Source organism: Balearica regulorum, chromosome W (assembly GCF_011004875.1).
Source record: "Balearica regulorum gibbericeps isolate bBalReg1 chromosome W, bBalReg1.pri, whole genome shotgun sequence".
Taxonomy (NCBI): domain Eukaryota; kingdom Metazoa; phylum Chordata; class Aves; order Gruiformes; family Gruidae; genus Balearica; species Balearica regulorum.
The window spans coordinates 19,651,293-19,667,718 of NC_046219.1; the positions used below are offsets into that span (position 1 = coordinate 19,651,293).

At 41.0% G+C, this 16,426-nt stretch overlaps 1 protein-coding gene and 1 long non-coding RNA gene across 4 annotated transcripts in view; one reads left to right on the forward strand and one right to left on the reverse strand.

Annotated features, from left to right (window-relative positions):
• Window positions 1–16,426, reverse strand: part of LOC142599235 (uncharacterized) — a 911,312-nt gene that overhangs the window by 619,277 nt on the left and 275,609 nt on the right. The gene's annotated exons all lie outside the window — the stretch shown is intronic.
• Window positions 1–16,426, forward strand: part of LOC104643041 (protein mono-ADP-ribosyltransferase PARP8-like) — a 77,511-nt gene that overhangs the window by 8,563 nt on the left and 52,522 nt on the right. For all 3 annotated transcript variants that reach the window (XM_075738945.1, XM_075738943.1, XM_075738944.1), the window contains one exon: window positions 3,574–3,651. In XM_075738945.1, the coding sequence (XP_075595060.1) occupies window positions 3,574–3,651 (78 nt within the window). The remainder of the gene's footprint in view (window positions 1–3,573; window positions 3,652–16,426) is intronic.

The window sequence follows — 16,426 nt, forward strand, 5'->3', positions numbered from 1 at the left end:
GGCACCAATCTGTATTTGATCCTGGAAAAGGCAGATAAGCATGTTCAGATACAATAATGGGTTTTTCTGTAGATGAAACCTGATTTCATATAAAAAGCTGCACTGGAATTGTTTTGCTTCTGCTGCCTCATAATTGTATTCAGTGCTCTGTAAACATTAAAAATTCAAGCGCAGTAAGAATTTACCCTTTTGATTAAAAGCCTGAGTTAGTTAGCTTCTATGGGACAGAGTTTGAGCTTTTATTTATTTATTTTTCCAGTTGAATGAAGTACTTCTTAAGTATGAAAGTACTGAAAAAAGCCTTTAAAAGACTGACCATTTCTGTTGTCTAGACAGTTAGAGGGTTTGCTTAGGATAGGATGGGTTTTTCACTATTGTAGTGTGAGAGCTTCATTTCTCTTTGGTTTACATTGAATTTTTGTTCAGTTGAGATCTCTTTTAACACAGACTTCCCCTTGAGCTAAGGTTATTATAAAACAAAGAAGACTGAAGTCACTTTGTTTCTTTTCAGTAAAGTAGAAGCAGAAATTATTTTTATGCCTTGTTGTAGAAAATTGCCGTAAAATTGGCTGAAATATACAATTTTTGTTCTATGTATACATACAGTGAATAGAACAGGAATTTAGAGAAAAAGGTAAGGAATTGGGATTGGAATGTATGACCATTGAAACTGGTGATAAGAGTATATTTGACATTTATTAATATATGGGATTTAGGGGTAACTTCTAATCTTTGATTCATACATCTGATTTCTATTCCATTATGTCAGTTCTGTGCAGGCCATAAATAAAAATATGCAATAAATACATCATGTTCAGGTTGAAGTGAAGAATTATGATTTTATCAGTTATTCTTTATGATATGATCTGCATGGATGAGCAAGGAGCTCCTGGAAAAACTCAAAGGGAAGAAGGAAGTTTACAGAATGTGGAAAAAGGGAGTGACTATTTGGGAGGAATATAGAAATGTGGTCAGAGAATGTAGGAATGCAACGAGGAAGGCTAAGGCCCCCTTGGAATTAAATCTGGCAAGGGATGTCAAGGACAACAAGAAGGGCTTTTTCAAGTACATGAGCAGCAAAAGGAAGACTAGGGAAAATGTGGGCCCACTGCTAAATGAGGTGGGTGCCTTGGTGACGGAGGATACAGAGAAGGCAGAGTTCCTGAATGCCTTCTTTGCTTCAGTTTTTACTCCTAAGGCCGGCCCTCAGGAATCCCAGGCCCTGGAGGTAGGAGAGAAAGTCTTGTAAAAGGAAGACCTTCCCTTGGTTGAGGAGGATTGGGTTAGAGAACATCTAGGCAAACTCGACATCCACAAATCCATGGGCCCTGATGGGATTCACCCACGAGTGCTCAGGGAGCTGGCAGATGTTATTGCTAGGCTGCTCTCAATCATCTTTGAAAGGCCATGGAAAACAGGAGAGGTGCCTGAGGACTGGAGGAAAGGCAGTGTCACTCCAGTCTTCAAAAAGGGCAAGAAGGAGGACCCAGGAAACTACAGGCCAGTCAGCCTCACTTCCATCCCTGGAAAGGTGATGGAACAGCTTATTCTGGAGGTTATCAATAAGCACGTGGAGGAGAAGGTGGTTATTGGGAGTGGTCAGCATGGATTCACCAAGGGGAAATCATGCCTGACCTATCTGATAGCCTTCTATGATGGCATGACTGGCTGGGTGGATGAAGGGAGAGCAGTGGATGTTGTATACCTTGACAGTGAGTTGAGAACTGGCTGAGTGACAGGGCCCAGAGGGTTGTGATAAGTGGTGCAGGGTCTAGTTGGAGGCCTATATCTAGTGGTGTGCCCCAAGGGTCAGTGCTTGGTCCAGTCTTATTCAACATATTCATCAATGACCTGGACGAGGGGACAGAGTGTACCCTCAGCAAATTTGCTGATGATACAAAACTGGGAGGAGTGGCTGATACACTAGGAGGCTGTGCTGCCATTCAGCGAGATCTAGACAGACTAGAGAATTGGGCAAAGACGAACCATATGATATTCAGTAAGGGCAAGTGTAGGGTCCTCCACCTAGGGAAGAACAACCCCAAGCACCAGTACAGGTTAGGGGCTGACCTGCTGGGAAGCAGCGCTGCAGAGAAGGACCTGGGAGTCCTGGTGGACAACAAGCTCTCCATGAGCCAGCAATGTGCCCTTGTGGCCAAGAAGATACACTGTGGTATCCTGGGGTGCATTAAGAAGAGCATGGCTAGTGGGTCGAAGGAGGTTATCCTCCCCCTCTACTCTGCCCTGGTGAGGCCACATCTGGAATATTGTGTCCAGTTCTGGGCACCCCAGTACAAGAAAGACAGGGAACTACTGGAGAGAGTCCAGTGGAGGGCTATGAGGATGATTAGGGGACTTGAACATCTCTTGTATGAGGAAAGGCTGAGAGATCTGGGTCTGTTTAGTCTGGAGAAGACTGAGAGGGGATCTCATCAATGCTTATAAATATCTAAAGGGTGGATGTCTAGAGGATGGGGACAGACTCTTCTCAATGGTGCCCAGCGACAGGACAAGGGGCAATGGGACAAACTGGAACACAGGAAGTTCCATCTGAACATGAAAAAAAACAACCCCTTCTTTACTCTGAGGGTGGCAGAGCATTGGAACAGGCTGCCCAGAGAGGTTGTGGAGTGTCCTTCTCTGGAGATATTCAAAACCTGCCTGGACGCAATCCTGTGCAACCTGTTCTAGGTGATCCTGCTCTAGCAGGGGAGTTGGACTAGATGATCTCTAGAGGTCCCTTCCAACTCCTATGGTTCTGTGATTCTGTATCCTTGTCAACATAGGGCCTAGAAATAATAAATGGATCATGGGAAACAAGAATTAATATCTTCAAGCAATTACATAATTATAAGCACAGGTTCCATTGGTAGGAAGCAGAATAATACAGTTCAGCTGATGCTGAGTTGCAGTCTGTACCATGATCAGTTCTATTTACTTGAGTGCAATTATTCACAGAGCAGCCTATTTAGAGTAGGTTTTACTTGAGTAAGCATATTACTTTCTAATTCTTAATTTTCGAAGTCTTAGAACAGAGCGTCAGAAAATTAAGTTTGAACTTTTCTGGCAACAGGTTGGTACTTCTGTTAAAAATAATAGTTAAGCAGTAGTGTGTCAGAGAGTTTTTCACAGAAAGGAACTTAAGAGATCCCATGCTCAGGCTTGAATTATTTCCTTAAACTATTAGAATTGATTTACCAGAATAAAGTAAAGTAAATTTTTCTTAGATCACTGAAACACCAAATGAATTAAGGCCAGAACCTCTCTTGGTGGATAAATTATGCTTTGTTTAGCAGAAGCGCAGTGTGAAGTATCCCTGCATAGTCTACTGAATTCTCCAGTTCCATAAAATACCACACTGTGTCTGTACCCAGACAAAGTATTATTTCTCCAACATATATTCAGGGTGGTTTTATGTACCTTGTTAGTGGGTGCTTGTTTTGCCTGAGCTCTCTTAATAAAGGGTGCCTAGAGCTTATTTGTAAAAACATAATTACTGTAGTTATAATTAGAACTACAAATGCAAGATAAACATATCGATTGTATCATTGTTAAATTTCCTTTTCCATTAAGGAGTCACAGCACAACAGCACAGTTGAAGACGACTCTGAAGAAGATAATGATTCTGAGGAATTTTATTATGGAGGACAGGTAATGGAGGATATTTTTGCACAAGTTTCAGGAAATTAATGTTTGAAAGCTTCTGTGGTTCATTCTATTATAAATTTATGATAGTAATTAATTTTGTATGTTTATTCAACATAGAATAGAATGCTATGTGCATATATATGTAGTATTTTATAGTAGAAGTATTGAATATGTTATACTGTATGAGTTTGTTTACATTTGTAAAGCTGTAAGAATAGAAAACCCAAGTGCTCTTCAGGACATTTGAAAATAGAAGCCAGTTGCTTACTTCCAGAAAACAGATATTCACTCTTTAAAGCATATCCCATTATTGATACAAATGGGAAGTCAGGCTGGATCCAAATCTGTTTCCTTCTGGAGGATTGTCATTTTGTAAAGTCAAGAGCACTGGAATTTAATGGTAAAAATTCATTACAAAATAATTTTGATCTAGGCAGTAGTGCATTCTTTTTCTGAGCTCTACAGTTAAATTCACCTTGAAAAATGCTGCATATTTTTAGATGAATGTACTGCTCTGCGTCTTTACTTCTTGTTCCCTCAGCAGAATTAGTTATTGTTACATTCTCTTACATATTGGGAAATAAAAACTCTTCATATCTTTTCCTTTTGCAATGTCAGTAGAGCGCTTCACGCTGCTAGTCTCTTTATTCAGATTTTTTTCTTATCTTTTTAGTCTATTGCCCCAAAGGAATCATTCCTCATTTATGTTATTAGAACTGTTTATTTCGATTAACATTTTAATGAATTACAGTTGCTGTTTATGAAAGTTGTCACTGCCTCAGCCTTGAGGCTGAAGCCATCCGTGCCCTGGGTGTGCAGAGCCGAGGCTGCAGGAGTGTACCAGCTGGTTGGGTCAGTGCAGAGAGCGTGGGATGCTAATGAACAGGACATCGCCGAGCCTCTTTTGCAGAGTCAACAGTGTGGTGTGGTTTGAACACAAAATACACATTGAAGTGCTTTATTTTAAAAAAAAAAAAAAAAAAAAAAAGCATGCCCCTAAAAAGCTATTAACAGTGGTATTGAAAGAAACTGGAACTGAAAGAATGTATTTTCAGTGTCAGAAAATAACTGACATGGGGTACTGACTCATGTTCACTTTAGAAATGACTGCAGGAAAATGCCTCCCTTCAGCTTCCAACTCCTACGGCCCCACGGAGAGCTGGGAAGGACCATGTACACATACTTCAGTGCAAAGACTGGTGTCTTTTTTTTTTTTTTTTTTCCTTTCAGGCAGATTAATCTTCTGATTTTGCCCTGCAGTGATGAGTTCTGTGTATTAGCTTCAATTTTCAACTCTGCAGAAAGGGCAGTAACCTTAAGGTGAAGGAAAAGGCAGTAAACAGCTGGGAGTGCTTACTTCTTGAACCAGCGCAAATACATTTAGTAAAGGATGACTGCCAGTGCCCAAATGAATAAGTATTAATGCTGCCTATGTGATATGACCACAGAGAGCATTAAATCTTTTTGCAATGAATCAAAGAAAATTCACTCAATAGCCAATGTGACTATTAAGCAGGTATCCTTTATTGCAGCGCTGGGAGTCGCACCGGGATATTTCCACGAACGTGCGTCTCGACGAGAAACAAATTGTTCGTGATTTATATTACAAAAGAGTTTACATATTCATTAGGTTTCTGATACATTTAATACATATTCATTATTATTCCAGGAACACCTGAATATATGCTAATGTCCTGATACACCTGCGCAGTTTCTTTCTCAGGTGGTCGTCAGGGGTCGTCCTCCTCAAATCTTCCTCTTTCTCCTCTTCTTCATTATCTCCGTTTTGCAAGCTCAGCAACCTTGTTATCCATCCTGCCCAGATGGTCCCAGGCTTGTTGGCATGTTGGGCCTCCCTTTATCAGGATGCCTCAAACTTTGTGTCTTTTCTAGTTCATACCCAAGGACTATTCCCTAATTTACGGCTTCTCTTATCCTGCTTCTGCATTCCAACTATTTTATTAATTGTTTTCTTTTGTACTGGAGCATGAGACAGGCGAAGCCTGAGTTTGTGGGGCCTGACTCAAGTATTGCCAAGTTATATTTTTTTTTTTTTTTAAATTGTTATACGCTAATTAGATTCCCCTATTCATTCCCCCCTTTTCATTAAAGTTGCGAATTCTTTCGCAAGAAGGCCTACAATACATTCTCTTTTTGCGATGTTCTCTTAAAGTATTTCCCTGACTCTACTGCGTGTCTTATCTTATTTTGTTTCCAGTTCTCATATTCTCCTGAAGTTCGCCTACTACACCAAAATGCACATTGTATTAATATACAAGTCAGGATTATCATCAGTCCTATAAGCAGGACAAAACCAAATAGCTGCCGGAGCCAGGTCGAATTAGGTAGCCAGGAAGTTAACTTGTGCCAAATTTCTTCAAAACCCCATGAGGTATCTTCTTTAGTTATTCTATGCAATATTTCGCTTTGTCTACGGATTTCGTCTAAATCTGTGGAGATTCTACCGCTTTGGTCTATGTACATACAACAGCTTATATTTATGGTTGCACAAACACCACCTTGTGAAGCTAATAATAAATCAAGGGCCATTCGGTTTTGAATCACTTCTTTTGACAGACTAGTTATTTCAATTTGCAAGGCCTGTATTGCATCAATGGTTTTGTTCTCAATGTTTTCTATTACTGCTGAAATGTTCACTATAGTTTTTTCTAGTTCACTTACCCCTAGCCATGGGAGAAACCACCTTACAAAACTATGGAACTTAGTAAACCTATCTGCTATAGCGTTATGAGTTTTCTTTATCCTTTTGAGGGAAGTTGTTATTCTTTCATCCTGTGGGTATAGTTTGTCAACGATAGTAATGTTAGGAACTAAAGCTCCAAGAGTACAAGCTCCTTTCCATCCTAGGGGCAATATCTTCATAGCCAATGTACCACATAGCCAATACCATCCCGTTCCTAATGGGACCGGGAGTCCAGTATAGTTCAACCTTTGAAAAACAGGATCAATCAATGTCATATTTAAAGAAATGGACTTGTTACATTTTGAATATTCTCCTACAAAGGTGCCCTTTCCTGAACTTACTAAACAACTATTACTTGAGGTATAATTCGCTATCATCACGTCTACCTTCCATTCCTGGTTCCATTTGGACTGGGAATCTTTTCTAAGGGTGGTGTTTGCCCAATAAACCGGATTTGTCCGGGAGACATTAGATGGAAGCGGAACTCCTATTAAGGATATTCCATGGCTGGAATATTTAGGCATCTGAGTGATGTTTTGGACTAGAGAGAAGTGTAGATTTTGATTCCATCCTTCTACCTGACTGACATGGCTCAGGACTATTATTGTCATGAGTAGTGTCCAATTGATCATAATGTCCTTTTTATTTTTATCTTAAGGGGTGATTGTGGTTCCATAGTCCATGATGCAGGGACCTTCTTGATCCTTGAATAATGAATCCACGCGGGCTGCTCTTTGATCTTGATTGCAGTGAGGGTTGTTAACAGCACTTGAAATGGTCCATTCCACTTCTCTTCCAATGGTTTACCTGTGAAATTCTTAACATAAACCCAGTCTCCGGGTTTAAAAGCATGTATGGGTTGATCTAATCCTCTAACTCGTGTTGCTAGAACAGTTTGTTCGATTATATTTAACTGTCTGTGACTATTACCTTTTCCTATTACACCCATCTGAATCTTGTTTGAGGTATTCGGGTTATTCTTTAAACAAATTTCGCACCTTTGGGTTACTTGTTTCACACTAGTGTACAAATTTCAACTTACTAGCTTCTGGTTTAATTGTTTATATAAAGCATCTGTACCCCAATGTGTTTTCTTATGTTCATCTAAAACTAATTTCCATAACAAATTAGAGGGTACTATTATTCGTCCATCTGGAACATAAAACCATCCATCTTTTCCTTTGTTACCTTCTAAATCATTGATTAATTTTTTTATCTTCTTTGGAATACTTATCTGGCTCTAAATCAGAATTTGGAATTTGAAGTTTACTGTCTGGAATTAAGGCTGCCATCATTTTACCTTTTTCTGCTGCCTTTCTAGCCTCTGAGTCTGCCAATTTATTGCCAATCTCTTGGTCGGTGTTACCTTTTTGGTGCCCTTTAGAATGCATAATAGCTACTTTTTCTGGAAGATTTACGGCTTCTAATAACTTTAGAATTTCTTTTGCATGTTTAATATATTTTCCTTGAGCAGTGAGAAGTCCCCTTCCAGATAGCACCATGGGCATGTACAACTCCAAAGGCATACTTTGAGTCTGTTCAGATATTAATCTTCTTCCCTCTTGCCAGCTCTAACGCTCGGGTTAGGGCAATGATTTCAGCCTTTTGTGCTGATGTCCCTGGAGGTAATGATTTTGCTTCTATTACCTTTTGGGTAGTGGTCACAGCATATCCCGCTTGGCATTCTCCGTGTTTCACAAAGCTGCTTCCGTCTGTATACCAGGAGTCCTCGGCATCGTGGAGCGGCTCCTCTTTTAGATCGGGACGGCTGGAATATACCGCTTCTATCGTTTTTAAACAGTCATGGACCACCGGCTCCGAGATTTCCCCACTAAGAAAAGAAGCTGGGTTCACAATGTTAGTGATGACTATAGTTATATCATCTTGTTCCACTAGTATTGCTTGGTATTTCAGAAATCTAGAGGGGGAAAGCCAGTGTCCTCCTTTTTGTTCTAACACGGCTGAAACTGTATGAGACACCATTACTGTAATTTTCTGGCCCATTGTAAATTTGCGTGCTTCCTGTACATTCAGGATAACTGCAGCTACTGCTCGTAGACATCCAGGCCACCCTTTGCTTACTTCATCCAATTGCTTAGAAAGGTAAGCTACTGCTCTTTTATAAGGGCCTAGTTGCTGAGCCAGCACCCCTAAGGCTATTCCTTGCCTCTCATGAGAAAATAGCCAGAAGGGTTTACACACGTCAGGAAGACCTAAAGCCGGTGCTCTCATCAGTTCTGTTTTCAGTTGTTCAAAGGCTCTTTTTGCTTCTCCTGTCCAGGTCAACTTTAACTGATTATCTTTTAGTAATTGATACAACGGTTTTACTAAGAGTCCATAATTATATATCCATAATCTGCACCATCCTGTCATACCTAAAAAGGTCCTAAGTTCTTTCGCTGTTCCCGGCAATGGTGTGCGGCAAATAGCTTCTTTTCGACCTTTACCGAGTTCTCTTTGTCCTCCCGAGATCTCAAATCCGAGGTAAGTGACTTGTTGCTGAATCACTTGGGCCTTTTGCTGGGAAACTTTGTATCCACTCAATCCCAGAAAATTTAACAAGCTCACTGTCCATTGGACACAGTCCTCCTTAGTAGTTGTAGCCACTAGTAAATCATCCACATATTGTAATAAAGTCCCTGTCTGAGATGGAGGAGTCCATGTTTCAAGTTCTCGGGCCAACTGGTTCCCAAAGATAGTAGGGCTATTCTTAAGTCCTAGAGGTAACACCGTCCAAGTTAATTGTGTTTTTCTGCCTGTTTCAGGATTTTCTGACAGCTTCTGACTCTCTGCTGCCAAGGGCAGACAGAAAAATGCATCCTTCAGGTCCAGTACGGTAAACCAAATTTAGTCCTGTACTAGCCAATAATTCTTCCCATCCGGTTTCTTCACCGGTAAAATTGGGGTATTATACTCTGATTCACATTATATGAGCAACCTGTATTCTATAAAGTTTTGGCCTCTATTTTTAATGGGGGGTATTTTGTCTTACCAGATTTGTTCCAGGTTTAAGGATAATTCTTATGGGTTTCGCTCTTCTGGATCTACCCGGGACCTCATTAGCCCGTGTCAAAAATGTCACTGTATTCTTCACCTCCTCGGGAATTCCTTTGTTAGTCTTAGGTTGCTCCTGCAACATAAAAACTCTTGCCTCAACGGCTTTAGATTCAGGGATTAATAATTGAACTTTTCCGTCTTTAAAGGTGATATGCATTTCCAATTTACTCAATAGGTGCCGTCCCAAGAGTGGTATAGGACATTCAGGCATATATAAAAATTGGTGAGTTATCCATTGTTTTCCGAGCTTAAAATTTAAAGGATGGAAAAGGCACGCTGTTCCGCTTTCCCTGTGGCACTCACAATGTCTACTGTATCATCGCTCAATTTTCTTTGATAAGTATTTAACAGAATAAGTTGCCCCGATATTTGCAAGAAAATCTATTTTCCTTTTTCCCAGCTCTACTGTAGCCAGGGGTTCTGCTGGGGAGGTTTCCCCCGGTCCCCTTCAGGACCTAGTTCAGGGGAACTGAGGTTGAAAGGGAGCTGCTTATCGTGCCTCCTCCAGAACCTCTGGACTGATAGGAACAGGACCCCTAAAACGGTCCTTAAATTTCTGATAATCCCATTTTCAATGTCCCAGTTCTTTACAATACGCACACTGATGATCTCCTAAGGTATTACTGGTATTTTGTGCTGGAGGGGCCTCGCCTCTCCCCCTTGGTATTGCCGTCCTCCCCTGAAGTTAGTTTGCTGACGCTTCCTGCAGTGCAGCTCTCAGGTTACCCTCTCTTTCCCTGTCTCCGCTCTTTCATTTTCTTGTTGTTCTTTTCCAACTTCCTTCTACAAAACAACATCAATTGTAACATTGTATTATATTCCAAATTCTTATTCTTGGGCTGTTTTTTAAAACTTCTCCGCTCTGATTACTTCCCATTTTACTATCTCGCCAACCACAAACAATCTTTACTATTTCGGTAGCACACTCCTTTTTCTCAAGGGGTTCACACTTTACACTTAGCACACTCTATGTCTGTCCCAGATTGAATTCACAATTTCTGTTTATACCATAAACATTCAAAAATGATTATTGATTCACAATATTTTTGGGGTGTCAAAAGCAATATTCTGATTCCCACATTTATCAACAATTCTACTTCAGGGGCTGCATCATTCAGATTTTTAGTTAGTCTTTTAACACAGCAATAAAGGACATCCAAACTTACATGTCAATGCTACTATTAATCTAAATAATTACCCACAAGGGTATCATTAATCATTCGCTTCGTCCTTCTCCGGCTGTTTCCCTCGCGGGATAACAGAACCGCGGATCCGGACTCCACACTCGCTTCGTACGCGATTGTACGTCTCACACACTCACACAAATTCAAACACCTCAAGTTATACTTGAGAAAGAAAAAAAAGAAAATTCTTGAAACTGTAACTGTTAAGCTCCTAAACAACCAATACCTCCAGACAGTTACTTTTCAAGTGCGTGTGTGTGTGTAACAGTAACTGTTAAACTCCTAAACAACCAATACCTCCAGACAGTTACAAGTGCATGTGTGTGTGTAACAGTAACTGTTAAACTCCTAGACAACCAATACCTCCAGTCAGTTACTGTCCCAATGTATGTGAATAAGACGCTAGCAGTCCCGCATACGCTCAACCCTGCGTTATAACGTAACGACCTACGGGGAGCCACCAAACAACCGGTTCCAAAAACAGAGTAGTAACTGTTAAACTCCTAAACAACCAATACCTCCAGACAGTTACTTAAACAAATAAAAATAAAAGCAAAATATTTTAAAGAATACCTTTCAATAGATGGTCCTTGTCTGCCCCCGCAGTGATCCAACTGAGGAGAGGAGTCTCTCCGGAGAAATCCCCGGGGGTACCCAAGAGAGTCCCAATCTCAATGGGTCCTGCAGCCAGGCAGAGAGGGTCCCATCTGGGGTGCCAATCTGAATCAAAGAAATTCACTCAATAGCCAATGTGACTATGAAGCAGGTATCCTTTATTGCAGCGCTGGGAGTCGCACCAGGATATTTCCACGAACGTGCGTCTCGACGAGAAACAAATTGTTCGTGATTTATATTACAAAAGAGTTTACATATTCATTAGGTTTCTGATACATTTAATACATATTCATTATTATTCCAGGAACACCTGAATATATGCTAATGTCCTGATACACCTGCGCAGTTTCTTTCTCAGGTGGTCGTCAGGGGTCGTCCTCCTCAAATCTTCCTCTTTCTCCTCTTCTTCAGTGTACAGAGTTGGGTGACCTCTTCTTCATTATCTCCGTTTTGCAAGCTCAGCAACCTTGTTATCCATCCTGCCCAGATGGTCCCAGGCTTGTTGGCATGTTGGGCCTCCCTTTATCAGGTTGCCTCAAACTTTGTGTCTTTTTCTAGTTCATACCCAAGGACTATTCCCTAATTTACGGCTTCTCTTATCCTGCTTCTGCATTCCAACTATTTTATTAATTGTTTTCTTTTGTACTGGAGCATGAGACAGGCGAAGCCTGAGTTTGTGGGGCCTGACTCAAGTATTGCCAAGTTATATTTTTTTTTAAATTGTTATACGCTAATTAGATTCCCCTATTCAGCAAGGTGTAAAAGAGCTATGTAACAGGAAATACTGATTAGAATTTAGTTGCCTTATATTTGAAGTGGAAACTACATTATATTGCATTGTCATTTATTTAATGTAGTACATTTAATTGAAGGAATGATAACTAGCCAAAAAAAAGCAGTAAAATTAAAATTAAATCAGCAATAAAAATATCAGATGACTGAACATCTTGAGTATAGAATGCTCAAAAAGCAAAATAAGGAGAACAAACAAACAAAAAACCCAAATGCATCACAGAAAGTATATTTAACAAGAGAGGAAAAAAGGAAAATTTTAATTTAAAATTTCATGGTCAAAAAGACAAAATTCTAAAGAAGAATTTAAAAATAGATTGACAACTTAGGAAATAAATAGGAAATCAGATAATGAGCCAAGTCCCTCAAGAGATAAAAAGAACAGTCCTTTTTCAAAGAAATTAATTGTAAGAGTTAAGTGAGCACTAGGTGTATTGGAAAAACAAAGCAGTTGACTGTATATGTGGGGAACCAGTAAGGTAAGCTGCTTCATTTGAGAAGTGTGTGCTGTGCCCACAGAGAAAGGGGACAAAAATGTTGACTTTGGCAACTAGAGGGAATAGATGCTAGTGCAATTGTGTGCAATACACTTGGAAAAGGTGGAGGTCAGGGATAATTCTAACATTTCTAAGTGGTTACAGCTGGAAAGACAAGAGAACAACTGATGATGAAACAAGGGCCATGGAAAATGGCATTTGATAGGCAGTGAAAACAAGATACCACCTTTTAGTCATAAATTAAATGTTTGTATCCACTTCCTAGGCACCTGCTTGTAATCCTCCCTAAGGATTTAATGGATAAATACTTTAAAGTAGCTAAGTGATTCAATAGCCTAAGTCCTATTGATTTTCAATGGGTCATTATATTGGACAAAATAATCTGAATCAAGTCTCAGGTTAAAAACTGAGACTTTCTAAACACAGACCCATCAGACACAGCAAAGTTATCAGATTCTTTAGCTTTTATATTCACTTTCTCTGAGTCTCTTTGTTAATTCTTACTTTGAATCTCTATCTCTACACTTGTGACGTGGTTTAGGCCCAGCCAGCAGCTGAGCGCCACGCGGCCGCTCACTCACTCCTTCCCCAGCATGATGGGGAGAAGTTAACAAAAGGCTCGGGTCGAGATAAGGACAGGGAGAGCTCACTAATTATCATCACGAGCAAAACAAACTGAACTTAGAAAAAGGGATTCATCTAATTTATTACTAAACAGAATAGAGCAATGAAAAAAAAATAACATCAAGCCTTAAAACACCTCCCCCCACCCCTCCCCCCTTCCCGGGCTCAACTTCACTCCCTGCTTCAAACCTCCTCCCCCCCTCAGTGGCGGGGGGGGATGGGGGTTGCGGTCAGTGCAGCGCACGTTGTTTCTGCCGCTTCGTTGTCCTCGGGGGGAGGACTCCTCTCATCGCTCCCCTGCTCCAAAATGGAGTCTCTCCCACGGGCTACAGTTCTTCCCGAACTGCTCCGGCGTGGTCTCTTCCATGGGGTGCAGACCTTTAGGAGAAAACTGTTGCAGCATGGGTCTCCCACGGGGTCACAAGTCCTGCCACCAAAACCTGCCCTGGCGTGGGCTCCCCTCTCCACGGGTCTACCGGTCTAGCCAGGGACTTGCTTCAGCCCGGGCTTCCCACGGGCCACAGCCTCCCTCGGGTGCCTTCACCTGCTCCAGCGTGGGGTCCTCCACGGGCTGCAGGTGGAATCTCTACACCCCCTCATCCTTCCTCCATGGGCTGCTGCAGGGGGACAGCCTGCTTCCCCATGGTTTTCACCACGGGCTGCAGGGGATCTCTGCTCCGGTGTCTGGAACACCTCCTCCCCCCTCCTCCTGCACCGACCTTGATGTTACATCTCCACACTTCCCCCTCCGGATGTAAAAAGAGCTTCCCCCCTTCTTAAATATGTTATCACAGAGGCGCTGATTGGTTTGGCCTTGGCCAGGGGTGGGCCCATCTTGGAGCTGGCTGGCATTGGCTCTATCAGACACTGTGGAAGCTTCTAGAAGCTCCTCACAGGCGCCACCCCTATAGCCCATGCCCCCACCCGCTACCAAAACCTTGCCACACAAACCCAACACAATTTGCAAAAGAGAACAGGAGATTGAAACAGTAATACTACTGCCTTTAGCACTCTCTCCCTCTCTCTTGTGCTTCAGTTACAGGACATACTTGCAAATACAGATATACAAATCTCTGTCAGTCTCCTCTGCGTACATCAGCGTGTCTATGGCACTAATTCAGGGATGGAAAATACCATGCTGTGATCTTACAATTTGCCAGAATGCTGCTTTGTTTCCTTTTTGAGTTCATAACCTCTTACCATTAGAAAATACATTGGAGAAAGCATTATGCTGAGCATTTCCATCTTCTGCATAGTGTTCCTTTTGGATTTTACTGTTATTGATACAGAAGAGTGCTTTAAAAATGTGGTTTAGGACCAACAAAGGTGACGAGTGAGCCACAGCTACGATTTGTGAAATGATTGCTGTGCTCTCTTTGGAAGCAGGACAGCAATTATTGATGCATCTTTAAAGAATTCATCTTTGAGTAATGAGCATGTAAAAAGGATTGGTTTGCTCCTAAAGTGGAAAAAAAAATATAATGAAAGTTTCCTTCCTGTGCTCTTCTACTTGGGAAATTATTCTGATATGCCTGCCCAAACAAGGCAGGGCTACTTGGCTTATACACTTCTGGTCATGAATATTGTTGATATCTCTGATAAATACATGCCCGTGCTATGCTGATGAATTCTGTGCCTTATATTTGAAGAATTCTAAGTCTAATCAAATTATTCTTTGCTAATTTTCACATGTAAAAAGTGATCAACTGATTATTATTTTAATTCTATTGAAATTTATTTAATTAGATTGAAAAGTACATCTCTAGGTATCAGAGCTGAAAGTGTCACAGCACTGATCTACAGATTTGGATGCACAAATGGAAGAAACAGTACTGCAGTTAGATATGATTCTGCAATAGCAAGAATTCTCAGCAGGAATTCCTGTATAAGGATATATATATGTCTAAAGGGATAAATTGCACTCTTGTGCTTTGCTCTCTGAATTTGTCAAAGGTACAAGCCAAATCCTACTCTCATTTCTGAATCTGTCCAAATCGAGGGAGTTCATTGACTTTTGTGGAATTATTGTCATTCTAATTGGTGTAAAGAAGTAGAATTAGGCTCACACAATCAAGAGCATATTGCTTAAAGAGAAAGCAGTAATAGACTTTTAATAATTGTTACAAGCCTAAAAAGGTATTTTTGTCCTTGTAGAAGATAGGAGGATATTAATTATTTTTACTCCATACAGCCCAATCAAACCAGCTGTTGTGTGTTGTTTACATGGCTGATTGCTCACTCCTCCTCCTCCTCCCCCCCCCCCCCCCCCCGTGGAATGGGGAGGAGAATCGGAAGAGAAAGGTAAAACTCGTGGGTTGTGATAAGGACAGTTTATTGGGACAGCAAAGGAAGAGGAAAATAACAACAGCAGTACTTAGAATATAGAAAATGGGTGATACACAATGCAATTTACTGACCGACGACCGGACTGGACACTCAGACTGCCCTGGAGCCATGCCATCTCTCCCAGACTAGCCTCCTTTTATGCTGAGCATGATGTCGTATGGTTAGGAATACCCCTTTGGCTAGTTTGGATCACCTATCCTGGCTGTGTCTAGTCCCAACTTCTTGTGAGAATTAACTCTATCCTAGCCAAAACCAGGACACCAGCTCACAATTTTTCTTTATGCAGTAACATAACTTTACGCTCTCCATGCAGAATTTTAAGAAATGGGGATTATGTCTAAACACGTTTCTTTACACCTTCTCTGATAAAATACTTAAAATGGGAAAGTTTTCTTTAATTATTTTTCTTTTTGACCTGATATAATTGCATTGGTAGATAGCATAGTCAAAACCAGCTAATGAGTAGATTGAAAATGTAACTTAGATGCTGAGACACTTGATATATAGTATAGTCTCATGCTTCTCTTGTTGAGCTCAAGCCATTCTGTGTCTAAAATACATGAGAGTGTAACAACAAGCAAGAGGGAGCAAACCTTTGTCCTGTAGTGGTTGGAATGGGACACTATGACTGAGGAGATCTGGTTCTCCTACTTACCAGTTTTAAAATGGACAAGTGGCCCAGAACAGACCCCAGGACAAGACAGGACAGAGGGATGAGTCCTTTGCAGCTTCTCTTCCCACAAACAGGCGTGGGACCTTCTGGAATTTCAGTGCAGAAATGCCTGCTTTGCAAATCACGTTGCTTAGGAGAGCTAGACCACCTCATTGCTTCATCTTATCAACACAGTGTCCTTTCTAAGCATGGCATTAAGGAATCTTTGTGCAACATATTTTGCAGGGGGAGCCTAGATTAGGTGCCAGTAATGAAATAAATAAGAACTCCTAGAATATTTTTTTTT